Source organism: Vicia villosa, linkage group LG3, assembly GCF_029867415.1.
Source record: "Vicia villosa cultivar HV-30 ecotype Madison, WI linkage group LG3, Vvil1.0, whole genome shotgun sequence".
Taxonomy (NCBI): domain Eukaryota; kingdom Viridiplantae; phylum Streptophyta; class Magnoliopsida; order Fabales; family Fabaceae; genus Vicia; species Vicia villosa.
In genome coordinates, this window is record NC_081182.1 from 188053693 (window position 1) to 188073744 (window position 20052).

The 20052-nt window shown below is 33.4% G+C and overlaps 1 protein-coding gene across 1 annotated transcript; it reads left to right on the forward strand.

Moving 5' to 3' along the window:
- Nucleotides 1-12298: 12298 nt before the first annotated feature.
- On the forward strand, nt 12299-14974 carry LOC131662686 (ADP,ATP carrier protein 1, mitochondrial-like). The gene is made up of 4 exons (XM_058932534.1): nt 12299-12456; nt 13420-13906; nt 14003-14374; nt 14466-14974. Exons 2-4 carry the CDS (start codon nt 13430-13432, stop codon nt 14760-14762), a joined length of 1146 nt encoding a protein of 381 aa, XP_058788517.1. The 5' UTR covers nt 12299-12456; nt 13420-13429; the 3' UTR covers nt 14763-14974.
- Nucleotides 14975-20052: the final 5078 nt, after the last annotated feature.

Below are 20052 nucleotides of genomic sequence, written 5' to 3' on the forward strand. Positions count from 1 at the left end.
GGGGACATCCACCCTCCAAATGGACTTGTAAGACATGTCAAAAGCACCTGGAGGGCCATACGGAATATGCATCTTGCAAAAGGCAGCGTAGCACGACGACACGGTGAAGGCAGCCGCGCCTGTAGGCAGCCACACAGTGCTATCACGGACAGCACCAGCCGGAACACGGATTTCCAGCTCCCTCAACAGCCCGACAGTCTCCGCAGCGACCATTCCAACAGTGGCATTCGAGATACCGAGACTGCCCCATCTCCATAATCCGTCTAGCCTACCATCCATGCAAGCTACCAAGACCTCCTTCAAAGCCGAAGCAGCATATGCCTCTGGAAAACGGTACAACAACGGTTCTCCGTTATGCCATGATGAGTGCCAAAAAGAGATTGAATGTCCATTGCCCAAGCTAAACCTGCAATTAGAGTTGAAAAAATTCACCGGTAGGTTATTCCCTAGTGAGCATATGTCCGCCCACCAATAGGAACAAGAACGGGTATAATTTAAATTACACCTTCCATGAATGACATCAAGATTAATATCGCCGTATCTAGATTTCAACAAACGATACCAAAGAGCGTTAGTTTCTTCTAAAATCCTCCATCGCCATTTGTAAAGAAGAGCCTTATTGAACACATCCAATCTTTTAAATCCTAAACCCCCCTTTTCCACCGGTAAACAAACTTCATTCCACCCGACCCAATGCATCTTTCGTCTTTCCTCCGTTCCTCCCCACAAGAAATTACTTTGAATTTTGTTCATTTCTCTTATGACTTTCACCGGTGCTTTATAGAAGGATAAAGTAAATATAGCCAAGCTAGACAAAACCGATTTTATAAGTGTTATTCTCCCACCGAAACTCACCCACCTACTCTTCCACGAAGATAACTTCTTCCTCATTCCGTCCACTAAAGGCTTCCAAAAATTGATTCTACGAGGATTGGAACCTATGTTAATCCCAAGAAATTTGAATTGCTTCGACTCCGCCCGACAACCAAGAAAGGTCGTGGCCAAATCCATGAAACGGGAATTAACATTAATTCCTATAAGCTTGCTCTTATGGTAATTGATGCTAAGCCCCGACACGATCTCAAAACCTTTCAAGACCGTCTTGATGGCCCATAAGTGATTCCAACTACCATCGCCTACCAAAAGGGCGTCGTCGGCAAATTGAAGAACATCAATAAAACAACTCCCTTTAACTTTGAATCCCGTGAAATCCCCATTCTCCACCGCCTTATCAATCAAAAGTTTAAGGCCTTCCGCAACAATCACGAAAAGAAACGGGGAGATAGGATCTCCTTGGCGTAACCCTCTTTCCACCCTAAATTCCCCCGTTGGACTCCCGTTAATCAAAACCGACATCTTACTAGAAAAGATTAGAGCCTCCATCCACCTCATCCATTTGTCACCGAATCCCATACTCCTCATCATGAATCTTAGAAAATTCCAATTGACTTTGTCGTATGCCTTCTCAAAGTCGACTTTGAAGAGGAGGCACTCCCTTCCCTCATTTGTAGCATAATCCACTAATTCGTTAGCCACAAGAACACCGTCGACAAGATGCCTACCCGGGATAAAGGCGGTTTGACTATAAGAAATAATAGAAGGCAAAATCTTTTTGATCCTATTAGCCAATAACTTCGTCAAAATCTTGTAGATGCAACCGACCAAGCAAATGGGTCTATAGTCATCTAAGCCTAAAGGGTTAGATGATTTCGGGATAAGGGTAAGAAAAGAGGAAGTTATACTTTTAGACAAAACAGCCCCGGAATGAAAATCCTTAATGCAAGCACATACATCCCTTTTGATAAAGTACCAACACTTTTGGAAAAAGAGAAGAGACATACCATCCGGTCCCGGACTCTTCGCCCCATCGCAACTCCAAACCGCACCTTTTATTTCCTCCTCCGAAAAAGGTTCTTCCAAACCTAACCTAGCCTCCAAACTTAAACAATTGAAAGATACATTATCCAAAATCGGTCTATCTTTCCAACTTTCAAGAAATTTGTTTTCAAAGTGCATCTTCACCGCTTCTTTCACTTCTAAAACCGAACTCACTATCCCATTACTAGTGACAATACTACTAATATGGTTCCTTCTCCTTCTCTCCTTCATAGTTTTGTGAAAGAATCTACTATTCGAGTCGCCATCATTCAACCACTTCAATCTAGACTTTTGTATAAGCATGTTTTCTTTTATCCTAAGATTCAACCATATGTTTTTACTAGCCTCTTTCCTCCTAGCCAAATCCTCCGCATTCAAAACATCCAAGTCCTCCGTCTCATTTAACTCCTTAACACCCTCTTCCACCGCCAAGTCGAACCTACCGAAAACATTTTTATTCCACCATCTCAACTTGTCTCTCAATAACCGGATCTTTTCTTTCAAGACATAGTCGCCTCTTCCAAACACCTCAAACTCCTTCCACTCCTTTTCGACAAAAGGCAAGAAATCCTTGTTAGAAAACCATTCGGTGTTGAATTTGAACGGTTTCGGCCCCCAATCCTCTTGATCTACTTCTAACCAAATCGGGCAATGGTCGGAAATATCCCGGGAACCAATGATTTGACCGACAACTCCCCACGAAGAAACTAAAAAGTCAGACACGAGAAACCTGTCTAACCTGCTCTTGGATCTCCCATCCCCGCTATACCAACTGTATTTGCGGCCTTTACAAGGAACATCATTAAGGTCGGAACTATCTATAAACTCCGAAAAATATCTCCTCTCAGATTCGGTGCTGGCAGCCGATCTTCCTACCCTCTCTTTTCTCGATTTCACAGCGTTAAAGTCTCCACCAATTAGCCATTCACCATCAGAGTGTTTATTTTTAAGAATCAACAATTCCCTCCACAAATTCCTCTTCTCAGACAATGCACAAGATGAATAGATATTCACTATATAAAAAGAACAATTCTGCCTACTAACCTTTATCCCCAAGAATCCGGATCCGCGAAAGCTCGACACAACAGAAACTGTAGAAGATTTCCATAAAGTCAGTAAACCTCCCGCAGCTCCTGTCGACGGAGAATAAGAGTATCTTATGTCTTCACCTCCCCAGAAGCTGTTGGCCAAGGAATCTGAAATCTCCCTTAATTTCGATTCTTGAATAAAAAAAATGTCTGCACGACCCTTATTGATAATACTGCTAATCCTCTTCCGCTTCAACTTACTACCACCTCCCCTGATGTTAAAACTGCCTATAATCATTGAGAATTATGAGATATCGCCTTCCTTCCTACCACGATCCTCTGATGAAACTGATTCTGCTCCGTGAGCATCTCCTTCAAGCCCTTTCCATTACTGCCCGCGCCCACTCCTAAGTTGATAAGAGCATTAAACATCTTCTCTTCAGAAGGAGGGCAAAGATGATGTTTTAACCTGTTGTTGCATCTGATAATGTTGGATTCACTAGATATCTCTCCATGGACATAAAGGTTATCTTTCTCCCCTAATAGCAGTTCCGGCGTTGAGACTCTGTTATTAACATTCAAACACGGGCCAGAAGGAATGGAACCCGAACAAAGAGGATTATGGACCTGGGTTAAATTATTTAATCTCTTGGGCCTAGGTTTCTTGGGAAAAATAACTGGCCCACTTAAATGACCCAAAGAATTGGAAACCACCAACTTCCGCCTTCTAGATTTGTTACACGATACTGCCTCCTTTTTTTTCTTCCAAAGTGGGACCACACACCGATTGAAAAGGTCCAGCAGGTAATTGGTTCAAAGAATCTTTGACTCTTGTGCCTAAAGAGTTAAAGTCAGATATAGGGTCGGAAATAGAGTCAGCTCCAAAACTTCCCTTTTCATTAAAAGCGCTTTTTGTTTCTACATCCTTTGTTCCTTTTGTTGTCAGAATAGCTTCATCGAAAGAAGAGAAACAGGTATTAAGGTCCAAATCTTTTATACCCTCCACTGGTTTTCCAAACTCTGCATTTCCACAAAGGTCCTTTCCATTAACCAGTTGTTTGCGCCTCCCCAAACTGCAAACCTCATCGTTAATGGACTCCGTGGATTTCGTCTCCCAAAACTCTTCACCATCCATCTCCCCCTCTTCGCTTCCTGCCGGCACCGACCAAGACTCTTCAGAACTGGAAAGGGAACTACTGTTTGCCTTGGAAACAGCCTTCTTGTTGGTAAGTCTAAAAGGACCGTACACATCCTCACGAAGAGCAAGACTAAAAACCTCCCCATCAATGTTTACTGAGATTCTATCTGCCAAAGAAAAACACAGAGGAACCCTGATGAGAATCCTTGCTATGTCCATGTTCTGACCCTCTTTGAAGTTCTCGTCCATGTTGACGAAACTGCCTAAGGAGTTAGCTAGAGTTTCGAAGAAGTCAACATTCCATGCGTGGCAAGGCACACCGTGAACCCGAATCCACGTGACACGCTCCGCATCAACCGATCCCCGTTGCCAAGGTTTAATGGTTCTAAACCATTGTTTCCACCAAGTATTGCCTTCACTCATCAAGTCCGCGATCACCCCTGCTCTATTTCTTCTAGTAAGCAAAGATTCGCTCCCAGCGGGATAACCTTGATTGAGAAAAAGCCCTCGATCTCGAAATGAGTTTGGATGTTATAAGACTCACCTGGAAACAAAACTTCTCCAATGAACGCCTTACTCCATCTCGCTCTATCCTCAGGTTTTGACAAATAACTGATCGAAGCTAGTTCCACAGAGATCCCACGAGATGCACCCTGAACCACCGTATCAGCATAAGATCTGGTGCCCTTCATACTTCCATTGCCATCCCCCGGAACGCCCATGTCACCCTTCTTGTATTGATTTCTCCCCTTGTTAACCCCAGAGAAGTTAACCTGTCTGGCCCTCGTCACATCTGCCGCATCGTTTCGTTCAAACCTGGGTTGGTTTGCATGTATTTTCTTCCCATCTATCAAGATATTATCGAGCCTGACTGCTAACATTCTAACATCATCCGCTCCTCTGAACCTTGCAAAACCGAACCGTCTTCCATACTTGTTCCTCCTAGGGGATATCATCACCTCTGCAACGTTTCCATGACAACCGAAAAGTTCGAAAATATCCTTAGACCTGATTCTTTCCGGAAAATCTGAAAAGAAGATTGTTTCAATTATTTAATATCATTTTTAAGTTGAATTTATATTTAAATTAAAATCAAGTTTTAAAATATTTTTTTCTTTTATTCATTTAAATAAATTTTAAATCTTTTCTTTTTTATTTGCATTTGTTAGTACTAACTATCTAACCTTTTTTCTTTTTCTTACTATTATTAAAAATATTATTATTATAGCAAAAAAGTACAAAAAGTAAAGTTAGTATAAAAAGTAAAGTTAGTACACAAAGTGAACAAAATAAAAATGTACTTCATCTCACCATCCATTTCATTTAATCAATGGTCCATAATTCACACAAGAAGGAACACTAATTTGAAACACAAATCTCTCTCAATCTCACCATTCACTCATTTTTATCAAAGGCTAGAATTTCTCCATACACTTTCACATGGATTGCTACACTTTACTCCATCCAATTCAACCCTCACACTCCTTATGTAAAGCACTTTAAACCTTTCATTTTCACACACATCAACAAACCTCATTTTTCTACCACCACCTTCACGTCTTTTCAAAAAGCCATCCACAATTCACAAGTTTCATATCCCTAAAGTTGTTTCCCCTCCACACTGAAAAACAACAACACGAAAATCGTAAAACCTCCACTCTATCATCAATCTTCACGGGAAAAGTACAAGAAGTCAAAACTATAATCATGGAGAAGGAAATGTCGAAGAGTAAAGTTTTGCCAATTTGTTTACCAGGAAGATTAATTCGATTGTGTTCTTTTACCTTCTGCAATTTAATTCTTATAGTTTCTATTTAGGTAAAAGTGTTTTCTATCAGTAGATGATGTCATAACATTTGTCTCGACATTGTGTTGGTGTTGGGACATCAGCCTTGTATTGCAAGTGCCAAAATTTCAAATCACCCACGAAAGCTTAAGACCAGGCTTAAGTTCCCTAACATAGTCATGTGTAAGCCGTGACTTAAAGCCCCTTCAAGTCGTACCAGCATAAGTGATCCATTTTTTTCAACTTAGAATCATCGGTAAACTCAAACGCCAATTACACAGTTACAACAATAAGTGTGTATTAGTAATTATATAAAGTAATATTGAATCAATGAAAGTTAAAATTAATACCTTAACGTCTGTTCATATGCTATCTTTCACCTTTTTTGTTACATCTTTCCAATCATTTATCAATATGCTGACTTTGTTACATCCAAGAAACATAACATAACTCTTAAAAAGCAAAGTATGAGGACCATCAATTATCATATAAACAACACTAAACTCGATCAGAAATTTGACACCTGATTTGTGGAGTTTTGCTAATTTAGCCATCATTGTGGCACCTCTGTTTTTTTATTTATGTTTTCTGCCTATATATTGAGAATCATTTGTATGAGTTTTATTTGTATAAGTAGTTTCTTCGCTACTTGATGAAGAAGAGGCCATATATCAAGACATAAAACAATCAACATCAAGACACAAACACAAACATCAACCACACAAGTATGTATACTAGTTATTTCAACATCAACACACAATGACATCAACAAATAATTGGCATCATCAACAAAAATATTGGCATCTTTAACACAATAGCATTATCAATAACAATATTGGCATCATTAACACAATGACATCATCAACAACAATGGCATCATGAATAATAAAGACATCATCAACACAATGACATCAACAACAACAAACACATAAACACAAACACAATGGAAAACATAGAAATCCTACTCATAAAGCATATCATCATCAACAACATAAACACAAACACATTGAAAAATGAAGTTTATAATAGATACATGGGAAAAATGTTTATGTACCGGAAACATGATGAATAAGTAAAGAAAGTTAGATTCTTTGTCTTCCTCCTCGATAGTACATAATCTAAGAACAATGAAGTTGGTGTCGTCTTCTACCTCGACGGTACGTAAGACTATAACGATGAAGTTGAATGAAAAGAGTGTTGTTGGTTGAAAATGGTGGTGTTTCGTTAGGGTTGAAAATGACGTTGTTTCGTTAGAGTTGAAAATGGTGTTGTTTCGTTAGGGTTCAAAATGACGTTATTTTGTCAGAGATGAAAATGACGTTGTTTCGCAAATGGAAATGAAAAAATGCAATTGAAGAGACAAGCTGGCTAGTTGTGTTTCTTTTAAGTGAATAAGTCATTCCACCACGGTCTTATAAACCAACCGTTGTGATATATGGCTAACTTAATGAAATTTTATAAAAAAGTGAGAGGTTTTGAGAATTTAAAAATAATTAAAAAATTGAAAAACATATATCACATCACAACAGTTGAATTAAAAAACTGTGGTGATATATGATTTATTTTAATGTAATTTTATAAAAAAAAAGTGCTATGTATTCGACATTTAAAAATTTGAAAATTTTTGAAAAATATATCAAAACGGTCAGATAAAACAACCGTGGTGATATCACATTTATTTTATTTTATTTAAAAATAAATAAATAAATAAACTGAAATAATGAAGAAATCACTAATTTGTTTGCACTGAGATTCAAACCCATAAAAGGTTAAAGATATCACAATGGTTGTTATCAACAATCGTGATAATATGTTAAAAAAATTTAATAAAAAAAAATATTAACGCCTAAATTTAGAAAAATCACCGTAGTCCTTCAAAAAACTGTGGTAACATAAGTATTGTTGTAGTGGAAATTATTTTCAAATCTCATTTTTAAAAAAATACATTTTTATTATACTTTTTGGTAGAGACTATTAACTTTATCAATTTTATTTCAGCTCTTATTGCAAAACCCTATGATGATACATTTACATTGTACTACCATGTATAAAAGTTTAATATAAAAAATTATAGGTAAATACCTTTTATTACACCAAAATTATTTTAAATACAAAAGCGTTATTTTTAATTCATATATGCTCATTTTATTAATGTATTATTGATTCATTGATATTAGTGCACTTTAATTATTTCTTTAAATAATTAAAATATTATTATTTTTTATTTTTTATTATAAATCATTTTGAAAAAAAAATTATATTTAAATATAAATTACTTTACAATTTCAATGAATAATTAATGGTCATTTTCCTATTATATCCTTAAATATTTATTTTTCTATCTCCTTTCAATTATGTAAATTTATCTTCCACATGTCATTAAGGAAGAATAATTTTGTAAAAATTTTCATACAACAATTATTATTTTTCTTAGCATGTACAAAAAGTCTAAAAAGACTTATAATAAAAAACAGAGGTAGTATATAAGGTCGACAAAAATGAAAATTTTATAAATATATAAATAAAGGAAAATTTATGTAAATAAAATGGAGAAGTTTTGATTTAGTCTATTTTAAGAATTAAAATTTGGGAAATGCCATAAAATAATATAGTATTAAAGAGAAAAAAAAGTTTCAATTTTTTTTTACATATTCAAGCTGTCAAATCAAAACTCTTTTAGGACTAATTTTACCAAAATAAAATGTTTTTTAACATTAGTTTTTTTAAAATAAAATAAAAAAATTGGTGGCAACTCTTGTATACATTGCATGATAGAGACCTTGGTTGTTGAGACATTTATGATGCATTGTAACACACCATGAATTAAAAAATAAAATAAATAAATATATTTTTTGTTTGACCAAAAATAAGTAACTACCTTTATGTAGAATTTATAAATATAATAACATTAAAAATACTTTAATTTGTAGATGTATACATAAGGTAATTTAAGTCATTTTATTGGTTATTCTTTATTTTAAAATTATTAGTGGTGGACGACATATTTGAATTGGGGAGAATATAATGAAAACGAGTTTTACAAGCAAAGTTGCATCACCATGTATTTTATCATCATCATATCATACTAAATTATAATCTTAGTAGTTCTTCCCACCAAAATTTCCCGCCAAAATCTTTAATAAATAATAAATTAATTAATTAAAAAAAAAGTAAATATTAATAATAATAAAAATGTAATTAAATAAATTATAAATTATTAAAAAAATATCTTAATTAAATATATAATAAATTAATAAAAAAATCCACTCACTTAATCATTACAAAATCCACTCAATTAATTATTAAATCTCTCTAAATTGTTAATCACATGCTATAATATTTAATAATTATTTTAATTGAATCTAAATAACTCCCCCATATTTATAGCAACTTATATAAAATGGTTAAAAAGGAGGATACGTGATTTTCTTTTCAAACTTCTCTCCATAGTTATAGTAACTTCCACTAAATAATTATTACGTTTTTTTATTGCCACGTTTTGTATGGTAGTTGAAAAATTTTCGGTCCAACTCTCACTGCACTTATCACCACAATCAACCTCACTCCTACACTTCCACTACCATTCAATCTCCAAACTATTTTTCAAGCTCTTAACTCAGTTATAAATACTAAGAGAAAAAAAGAGACTGAAATTGATTGAAAAAGAACATGATTTGAAGTATCGAATGTTGAAATTTCTTAAAAGATGTTTTCTTTTTTCCTTCCGCAAACATATTACTCTCTTTTTCTTTTATTTCAATTTATCCACATATTTTTCACAAACTTCAAGTTCTGAATTATTTTTGTATTGCTTGAATTGAAAATTTCTTTTATCAATTTATTATATCATTGAAAAAAATATCTTGCTTTTTGGTGATGGTATTATGAACACTTGCATCACAGGAAATCTTAGTGTTGTTGATGGCTGGACAACATTTATTTCTTCAACCTTCGCTGTGTTTGGAGAGATATTCATAGCAGTGGCATCATATATTGGTGATTTGACTCGACCTTCTGAATGGTTAGAATGGAATGGAACAGAGTTGGATTGGATACACTTTTTATGCTCCTGTCTCCCAGGTGGATGTTTTTGGTTTGATTTTTGTAGGTGGTCTGCTTCAAATATCCCGGAGAAGTAGTCCAACGCTTGCATTTATGTCGGGAGATAATATCACTAGGAGGGAAATTAGAGTGTTGTTTCTTTATTATGCTTTAATCACATGTTGCTCCATCTTTTTGGGCTACAATTTTTGCTTCTGGAAAGTGTTTGATTTAGTTTGTTCAAATGTCACAAGGTTCTCTTTGTGCTAAAAATAAATGTCAATGATTAGGAAAAATTAAAATGCAACTTAATGTATTTTGCATGTTAATTAAATTGTTTTATAATCTTTCAAGTTCTTCTATTAAATTTCCTCCCAGAATTAATAATAATATTAATTAATTAATAATATCATTATTTAATTAACAAAATTATTAATTATTAATTATTAATTAGTTAATAAACAATAAATTTAAAATAATTGAAACAAATAAAAAAACACCTATTATATAAAACGGAATTAATTCATTTTTTGTATTGTTATACTATAAAATTAAATAGTTAATGTTAAATTATTTGTTTATACTACAATGATTATTAATAATATATTAATAAAATAATCATTCAATATGACATATCCGTGCATTGCACGGGCTGCTGAACGTCTAGTTGATCTAAAATATTTGTTACTCCTATATCATATAGTAATCATCACAATGGCATATAATATTATATTTGTATATTATATATATTTTTTCTTTACAATCAAATTAATATCTAACGTGTAAAACAATTTTATACATGTATTAAATCTAATATTTTTAAGGATATTTTGGAACTAAAAAATGATATTAAAACATAACTTAATTGACTACATATATATTTTTTATAATGTCACTAATATTGTTTTTTATAATAATTAAATAATTTAACTATAATTTTGACACTCCTATTTTTATTCATCCATTGACACTAATTCTTCAATTTAAAATTTAAATAATTTTGATCTTCTCTCATAATTTTATATTAAAATTTATTTATTTTATTAATAGTTGAATTGATAATAACCACTAAAAACTTACAAACACAATTTTAATTATTTAGTATTTGAATTTTGATAATCACGTTCAATTTAATAATATCAATTAATTAATCATGTAATATTTAAAATTATATACTTCATCAATTTTAAATATAAAACTCTGAGAGAAGTCAAAATTACGTAAATTTAAATTAAGAGAATTAATTTTACAAATAAAATAAAATAGATAATCAAAACTATAATTAAGCATAATAAATTTTATAATAAATACACATTATTGAATAACATTTGATTAGTTTATATTAAATGGATTTCTTCATTTATTATTTTTTATATGAATGTACTTAAAACTTAAAAATATCATTAGAGAAAATTAGACATGCATTATTACTTTAAAGTTATGCTAAGACAAACAACATGCTAATTTTTCTTAAGAAATCACAAACATGAAGTGCAAAATTGAAGAATTGTGATTAGACATAAATGTAAGTTAAATTTATATTACACTGCATATCATTATATTGGTTTATTTAATAATAAAATAATTAAGTTTTTTAATATATATATATATATATATATATATATATATATATATATATATATATTATAATTTTTAAAACTTTGAATTTTAACTACTATTTAATTAGATTTTGAATAAACAGATACATACATCTAGTCATGAAAACAAAACCCGTACTGCAGAAGACCATCTGAACCTTACTTGAAGTTAACGGGAAAAACTCATTTTGACTAAGTTTAATTTTTTTTCGATTATACAATATGGAGACATGTCAGTTATTGAGGACACTGGTATCTATTTCGAACCCGTCTCCGAACCCTATTCCATTTATTTCATTAATATTTTGATTTATATTTATTATTTAATATATATATATATGAAATTTTTTGTAATTATTTTATTTTATTATTTAAAATGTAATTTAATTTTGAAAAAAAATATTTCTATTAAAAAATTGATTTAATTAAATAAATGATGACGGAGTAGGATAACTAAATTCAACTCTGATATATTTGGTCAGAGTTTTAATTCTTTAATTCTATTTAAATTTGAGATGTAGAACAATAATTATTTAGAGATTTAAATTTAAATTTAAAAAACAATAACGATTCCCATCCGCCTCGTTGCCATGTCTAACTACGTTTGCATAACTATTTCATATTTATATCTTAAAAAATTACCTCATCAATAAAAAAAAGTCGAAATAAAACTACAAATATATTAATATATTTGTAATTTTTCTTTATCAGCCATCAAATAATCAACGGTGTCCTCTCAATTCAAGCATGCATCCCCTTTGGAACCTTCCTAGAGCTACCATATATTGGACGGTGATGCTCGCATCTATGAATCCAATCTTTATGAATCCTAACACGCCACGTGTAAAGTGTACCCCACTAACCCACTGAAGTCGCATATATAAAGAGGTCGAATTTTGCTCCGTTCAAACTACGCACGCCTCCACACAAACCTCTCTTCCTGTCTCTCTCGTTCTCTCATCCTTTCGCTAAAACCCTACGTGAAAGGTAAACTTCATCACTTCACCAATTTTCTGTACTTTGGTTTTCAGATCTGAATTCTTTTGTTGAATTTCTGGTTGCATGGATGATAAGGTTGATTTGATTTAATTGTAATTATTTTTTCGATTTTGAATCTGTAATGGTTTTGGTGTTTACTGTTCTTAAATGTTGGATTTATAGTTTTTTTTAGTGGTGTTGATTTTGCCTGTGATAGTTGCATTGCTCTATACTTGTTAAACCCTCAGATGTAATAGATCTGTGAAATTCTGTTGTTCTTTTTTCGGATCTGAACTGATCTGATCCAGATTGGTTCTGTGATTGAAAATTGATCTTCTTTTGGGTTTTAGAATTTGATGATCTGTTTTTAAAATAATATTTTTCAGGGGAATTTCGATTTGTATAATTAGATCTGTTTTTTTTTTATATATTTTTTTTTAATTTTTAATGGCTGGAAATGAATTTGTGAGATTTTGGTTAGATCTCACCTGTCATTTATCTGTCTCTGATTTCCCCATGTGATTTGTCTTTGAAACTGTGGTTCTTGTTTTACTGGTCAATTTACACAATTCTGTATCGAATTTTTTTTTGTTGTTTTTTGAGTTTGCATGGCTTCAATAACATGTTTACTAGTTGGACTATACTTGTCTGTTAAATTTATGGGTATCTGGTGGTGGTGTTATTTATTTGTTTTTCATTTTCTGATTTAGATTTAGTGGATTTTCCTAGTTACAGTTTAGTAGAATTCTACTGAATTTTTTTTGTTTAGTTTATCTGGGTTATTTTTATTGATGATGTTGTCATTGATGAATTCGTCGACTTGAAAATCATACAAATTGAGTGTTGTTTTTTACTATGGTTGCTTTCTGATTTTTGTTTGCATGTTAAATTGGAGACTGATTGGTGTTGTTCTGTTTCTTTTAATTAGTATTTATGAAACCTAATTTGACATTGGTTTACTACATTTTTCAGGAAAGCCACCATGGTTGATCAACACCCTACAATCATGGAGAAGGTCACTGGCCAGATCCACCGCCGATCTGGTGGTGTCTCATCTGGTTATGGTGGAAGCTTCCGTCAACCTGCCATGTTCCAAAAATACTCCTACGGGAATTACTCAAATGCTGCATTGGCGCCTGCATGCAGAACAACTGTTGATTTATCAGCAGTTTCAAGCAATGCTTCTCCTATGTTTGTTGCTGCTCCAGCAGAAAAGAGCCATTTTCTTATTGACTTTCTCATGGGTGGTGTTTCAGCTGCAGTTTCCAAAACTGCTGCTGCTCCCATCGAGCGTGTTAAGCTTTTGATCCAAAACCAGGACGAGATGATCAAGACTGGCAGGCTTTCTGAGCCATACAAGGGCATTGGTGATTGTTTCAAAAGAACAACCGCCGAGGAGGGTTTGGTTGCTCTATGGAGAGGAAACACCGCCAATGTCATTCGTTATTTCCCCACTCAGGTAAAGTCATTTTCAGTTACTGATTATTACTTAATTTCAACTTATTTGCTTATCAGTGTGTTGATGTTGATACATATGCTATTTAAATTCTACCAGGCATTGAACTTTGCATTCAAAGATTACTTCAAGAGGCTTTTCAACTTCAAGAAGGACAGAGATGGTTACTGGAAGTGGTTTGCTGGTAACTTGGCATCCGGAGGTGCTGCTGGTGCTTCATCCCTCTTGTTTGTCTACTCACTCGACTATGCCCGTACCCGTCTCGCCAATGATGCCAAGGCAGCTAAAAAGGGTGGAGAAAGACAATTCAACGGTCTTGTCGATGTCTACAAGAAGACCCTCGCAACCGATGGAGTTGCTGGACTTTACCGTGGTTTCAACATCTCCTGTGTTGGAATCATTGTGTACCGTGGTCTCTACTTCGGAATGTACGATTCCCTCAAACCAGTTCTTCTGACTGGAAAATTGCAGGTCAGTACTTGTTGGTTGCCTCATTATAAAGTGATATCAATTTTATTCAATCATTTGCTGAAAGTTTTTTACATTGTTTATGACATTACAGGATAGCTTTTTCGCCAGTTTTGGACTTGGGTGGCTCATCACCAATGGTGCCGGTCTAGCCTCATACCCAATTGACACAGTTAGGAGAAGAATGATGATGACATCAGGAGAAGCTGTCAAGTACAAGAGTTCTTTGGACGCGTTCCAACAGATCCTCAAGAACGAGGGAGCCAAGTCGTTGTTCAAGGGAGCTGGTGCTAACATCCTCCGTGCCGTGGCTGGTGCTGGTGTGCTTGCTGGTTACGACAAGTTGCAGGTTATTGTTTTCGGCAAGAAATATGGATCTGGTGGTGCTTAATTTATTTAGTGTCTTAAGTTGAAATTTATTGTTTTTAGATGGCGATGAAAATCATTTATGTTCCGAGAGTTTAGACTAATTGCTTGCAGCAAATTTTGTTTAATAAATTTACTCGGGGGATTCTATATCCCAAACTCTTTTAAATTTTGGTTGGAAAGTTGAAATTGAAAGCATGATTTATTGGATGGCAGGATAAGTTACTGTCACTTGAATTTCTGTGTTTTTAAGATTTTGAAATATATCTTATGATTATTCTTATTGATAAAAAATTTGATTCTGATGTCCTAATTGATTTTTATTCAGTCACTACAATGCAGGTATGATAAGATATTTGGTTTTATTCTTAAATCCAAGAGAGGTGTTGGTTATTTCTAGATTTTATTTGTCATCCTTTAGAAATAGAAATTATAAATTATGTGTGTGGTACTGGTACATGCCCCTTTCCTTATTGCACTTTTCGTCCCAGTGCTTTTGGCCCGTAATTTGGAATATTCCAAAACCAGATGAATAAAATACTACGCAACATCATTTTTTCTCTAATGATTGGCTGAAAATTATTGATTTTGACAAAATTGATTTAGCAGAATTGTGTTTAATAAAATTGATTTATGTTTGAGTTGATCAAGAATCAGTTTCAAATTATTTAAGAATTACTTTTGCATCTGTTTTTGCCAAAAGTCAAGTTGAATTGAAATTTAGATGGGGTATAATATCCATTGATGTAGGAGAGGCCAAATTCATTTACGAGTTGTCTTTGATTGTTACAATTATAGTCACATGATTTAATAATCATTTTGTAGTTATATGAATGTATCATCATTAATATGGATTACGCACCTAGTTTTCTTTTAAAATAAAACATGTTCAACTTGAAAAACTGCCGGGTTAAAACTTCGTTAAAAGCAAAAGTCGAAAAAAAATAAGAGGGGGCATGGTAGAAGTATACAAAATTATGTTAATAGTTTAGACCTCTCGAAAAAGTCCGAAAAAAAAATATGAGGGGGCATGGTGGACATAGAATATTATATCTTTTAAGTTAAAGTATACAAAATTATGTTAATGTCCGTGTTAAAATCTAAAGAAAAAATAGGACAGAGTAGGGTAGATATATTCGAAGGTTAAGGTTTATACACTTGGACCGCTCTGCACTAAAGCGTTAATAAAACGGACATGCTTAACGAGGCAAACCCCGAGGCAAACCCCATTTTGTTACCTCTAATTACGGTAGAACTGTGATAAGATAACATTTCAATATGAAATGTTCGTTACTAAAATTCAAACTCAGAATTGTGTCCATGATAATATTTCACAGAATTCTGTACGTAAAATTTTAATGATTATTACAATTTTGTCTATAGATAAAAGAGATTAACTATTATGTACTGTCAGTGTAAAAAGTTTTATACAATCAATTTATCACCATCATCCGTTTGCATTACTTTATCAACAATGCTATATGTTGTCATCCAAATTTGACATCAATACTTACATCGTATTATACTCTTTACAATATTTATACGGTGAACAATATTTTTTTAAAATAAAAAATATATTATTTTAAACAATGCTCGTGAACAGTGCATAAACAATGACTTTTAGTAGTTAAACAAATTAGGTTAATAAAATATAAAATGTTGGTTAATGAATTGATGAACTGTTGCATCTATAGTACTACCATTTGATTAGCGAGTACGAGTAGCAGGCTGCAATTTTGTAATCAATCAAATGTCAACAGATTATCAAAATCTACTGGGCCTACCGATGGAGTCTCCCTTTCAGGATGGATAAATATCAAAGATAAAACTAACCATCATCATTGGGAAAATGTGAATGTGTAGTTCCATCATTGCATCCACGTCTCTATGGTCGCACGAGCTATTTCATCATCAACATGTGACTGCGTCAACCACTTATTGTTGTTCCACACAACCTGCAATGGCAAAGATTGATCAATTTAAATAAAATAATATGAGCAAAGAATGTACTAAGAAGAGATACCATGGGTTAATGTCAGCCACATAATCACTCAATAAGCCGTGGATATCATAGAAAGATAGGCTAAAAAATAGAAGTTTAATTCAATCATAATACCTTGAAATACTTTCACTGCACAAGGTTAAAGACAAGAAGGAACTGTTAAAATATATATAATTATAAAATTCATTCATGCCCATGGTCATTGAAATATCACAAATTGGAGGTGCATTTTAACACAGATGAGAAATTAATGCAAAAGACAGTATAAATGTGTATCAGTATGCATGTATATAAATGAAAATGATTTAAATGATTACCCGAAATTCCATTATGCTCAAACATAGGGACCACATTCTGATCCATATTCTCCCCAATTTTCAGAATCGCAGCCATATTCCCACATTGCTAGCAGTAATTTGGAGCACTAAAAAAAAGTCACCACAACGAACAATGGTTTCAGGTTCAGCATTCAATAGAAGTATCCCTTTGGCTCATCCATCTTTTCAGGTTCAACATTCAACAGAAGTATCCCATCGACACTGTGATGCTTCATTTTTGCAAGCTGATATACTTTTAAAAAGAGATAGGATCCTCCCACTTCTTGCTGATAATTGTAAACGAATGATCAGCATTCCGCGGAGTAGAAATCTAACAAAATTAGACAGTTCGATTGGCCTGAAATGTTCTACATTACATTAAAGAGGAGATAGAAAATATTGAGTCAAAGGCATGTATCATAAACAAATTCATTATGGCTGAAGCAAATAGAAATTTCAAAAAGAAAAAATGAAGGCCGCATTCACTATTATCATTTCTTGATATCACGTAAGAACTTACATTTTTTAAAGATTTTTAACACAAGTATTGATACCTGTTGTTGTCTCATTGTTTGGATCATAAAGATACGCGAAATCCTGAATTTTTGTTACAAACTCATTCTTCTTGATGTTTGTATGGCTTAGTGTATTCAGCTTCCTCCCTCGCATCCACAGGAAAAACTTGAAGCTTACGCAAGTCATTGCAAGTTGGAGGCACTGGCAGAAGGCCTTCAACTGCATTTTGACAGATAAACACCTGCACATAATTTCATAACAGTAAAATTACATAACAGTAAATTCATGTTTAAAACCATCAAATTATATAACAGTAAATAAGAAGCATTATATGAGATAAATGCAAATCAGTAAGCAAAATATCTCCCTCGGAAGTTGATTTAATCCTTTTTATATCACTTTGTGAGAGCCGTTATGTTCGCCTCTGGCTACTTTGACGCAGAGTCGGTATCCCGTTATACAGAGATGGGTGACTTCATGCATCCATATGTTCACCGAGTTAATTTCGAAATTCGCCACATTCTAAACCTGCATAAAACACCTCATGTTGAAACTCCATATAGATTTTTCCTTTCAACTGATTCAAGAGACTATTTCAGAATCAATAGTTGAAAGGTTCATGTAACAGATAACATTTGACGAAACTATAAACAACTAAATATAATCACAAGAAGTCAGTTGCCCTGTATGCCATATATCAGCATGCCCTCATTCTTGAAGGTTATAGAAAAGAAGGACCCCTCATTCTTGAAGGTTATAGAAAAGAAGGACATTGTCATGAAGAGAAGTTGGAGTTCATTCATCCATTGACAATATGTTATCCTGCAAGTCAAAAAAATTCAATTGAGATCAACCTTTTGTGTTGACATTGAGAACCAATTGAAAACAAAAAAATGTACATCAGTAAGATTTGTATCACAACACCATGATTCACATTTGAAAAGCCTGGAAAATAGGGACTTTGAGCCACCTCAATCCGACGATTCCCTCAACTTATGAGTCCACCTCCAATACCTGATTTCTCTCGAACCTCAGTCCTCTCTCACACCACAGATATCTCAGTCAAACTCCACTCCCTAAAAACTCTCTGCCTGCACTATCCTTTGAAGCGCTCTACGTTAAATTCAGCATGTATCATTATTATATTAAATCTTAATTAAGTGCACACAAATGAGATAAAAAGAGAGAGTGAGATAGAAATTACCTCTAAATACTTCCTCCAATTTCCAGATGATAAAAGGTTTTTCAATAAAATAGAATAAGTATGAATCTACATCTAAAAAACGTAGATAGTCCAAACTGAGCTTATGAGTCCAAATACACATTCAAACCGGACCTGCACCAGTAAAAAATTGAATCCGTATCAGTTTGAAAAACCGAAATGAGACAAAGAAAATACTCGAGAAAACAACATTAAATGAGCACGTGTTTCGAGAATAGAGAGAGAGAGGACGATTGCAGAAAGGCATGTTAACAAATATCAAACCCTAATTTTTCTACATATATAAGCACTCAAGGCACTGTTCTCAAAAAACGGACATTGTTCACCATCTACAAACTCCATCACTCTCACATTTGCAGAGAAAAAAATCAAAATTTAAAAACTTCATATCAGATTCAATCTTCTTAAAATGACAAAAACAACAACAATAACAGCAAATAAACAAACATTCAGTTTTTATAAAAATGAATCATAAATAAACAATTTTTCAGTATTCAGTATCACCATAGCCTATTGTTTTGATGAATGCTTTGATTGTTCTTTCACATAAGTTACGAAATCGAAATTGAAACTCACCATGGTAGAATACAAAAAGGGATACCGGTGCTTTCTCCAAAGTCCCGATTTCGTGATTCTTCTTTTAGGCTAAATAAGATTTTTGAAACCCTAATTTTATGCATCGTTACATAATCAGAAATTAGAGTTTCATCTCAATGATAGAGAAAGAGAATAACAAATAGAGGGAAGAGAGATAGAAAGAGAAAGAAGGTTTATGGAGAGGATTGAGGAAGAGGAAGATGGAGAAGATTGAGGAAGAGGAAGAACAACCCCACCTTCGATAGAGAGAAAGAGAAAAAGAGAGAAAAAGAGAAAAAGTGAGAGAGAAAGAGAAACGTGAAAGAGAAAAAATGAGAGAGAAACGTGACTCCATGAGGTAGATTGGGAAGCTTTGCAAGTAAGTTGTCCACGTGGAACAACATGGAAACAAGAGGGTAAATCAGTATTTTCCAGAGCAGTTAACTTTATTATATTGTAGATTGTCTCTCTCCTCCATTAAACCAACCACCCCATGATATCAATTAAAAACGAAAATTAAAATTTTAACAAATATCAATTTTCTCAATTTTTATTGGTTGTGCCTAAAAATATGGATTTAGGTTTGTATCCATGCAAGTATTTCTCTCTATCTTTTTCATCATTTTTGAACCTTCAATGTATAACCCAAAAACAAAATTGAACTGTCATAATGAACTCGATT

Coding starts and splice junctions, on each gene's coding strand:
- LOC131662686 (XM_058932534.1), top strand. CDS start 13,430: ATGGTTGATCAACACCCTACAATCATGGAGAAGGTCACTGGCCAGATC. Junction 13,907..14,002: donor TTCGTTATTTCCCCACTCAG/GTAAAGTCATTT, acceptor AAATTCTACCAG/GCATTGAACTTTGCATTCAA. Junction 14,375..14,465: donor TTCTGACTGGAAAATTGCAG/GTCAGTACTTGT, acceptor ATGACATTACAG/GATAGCTTTTTCGCCAGTTT.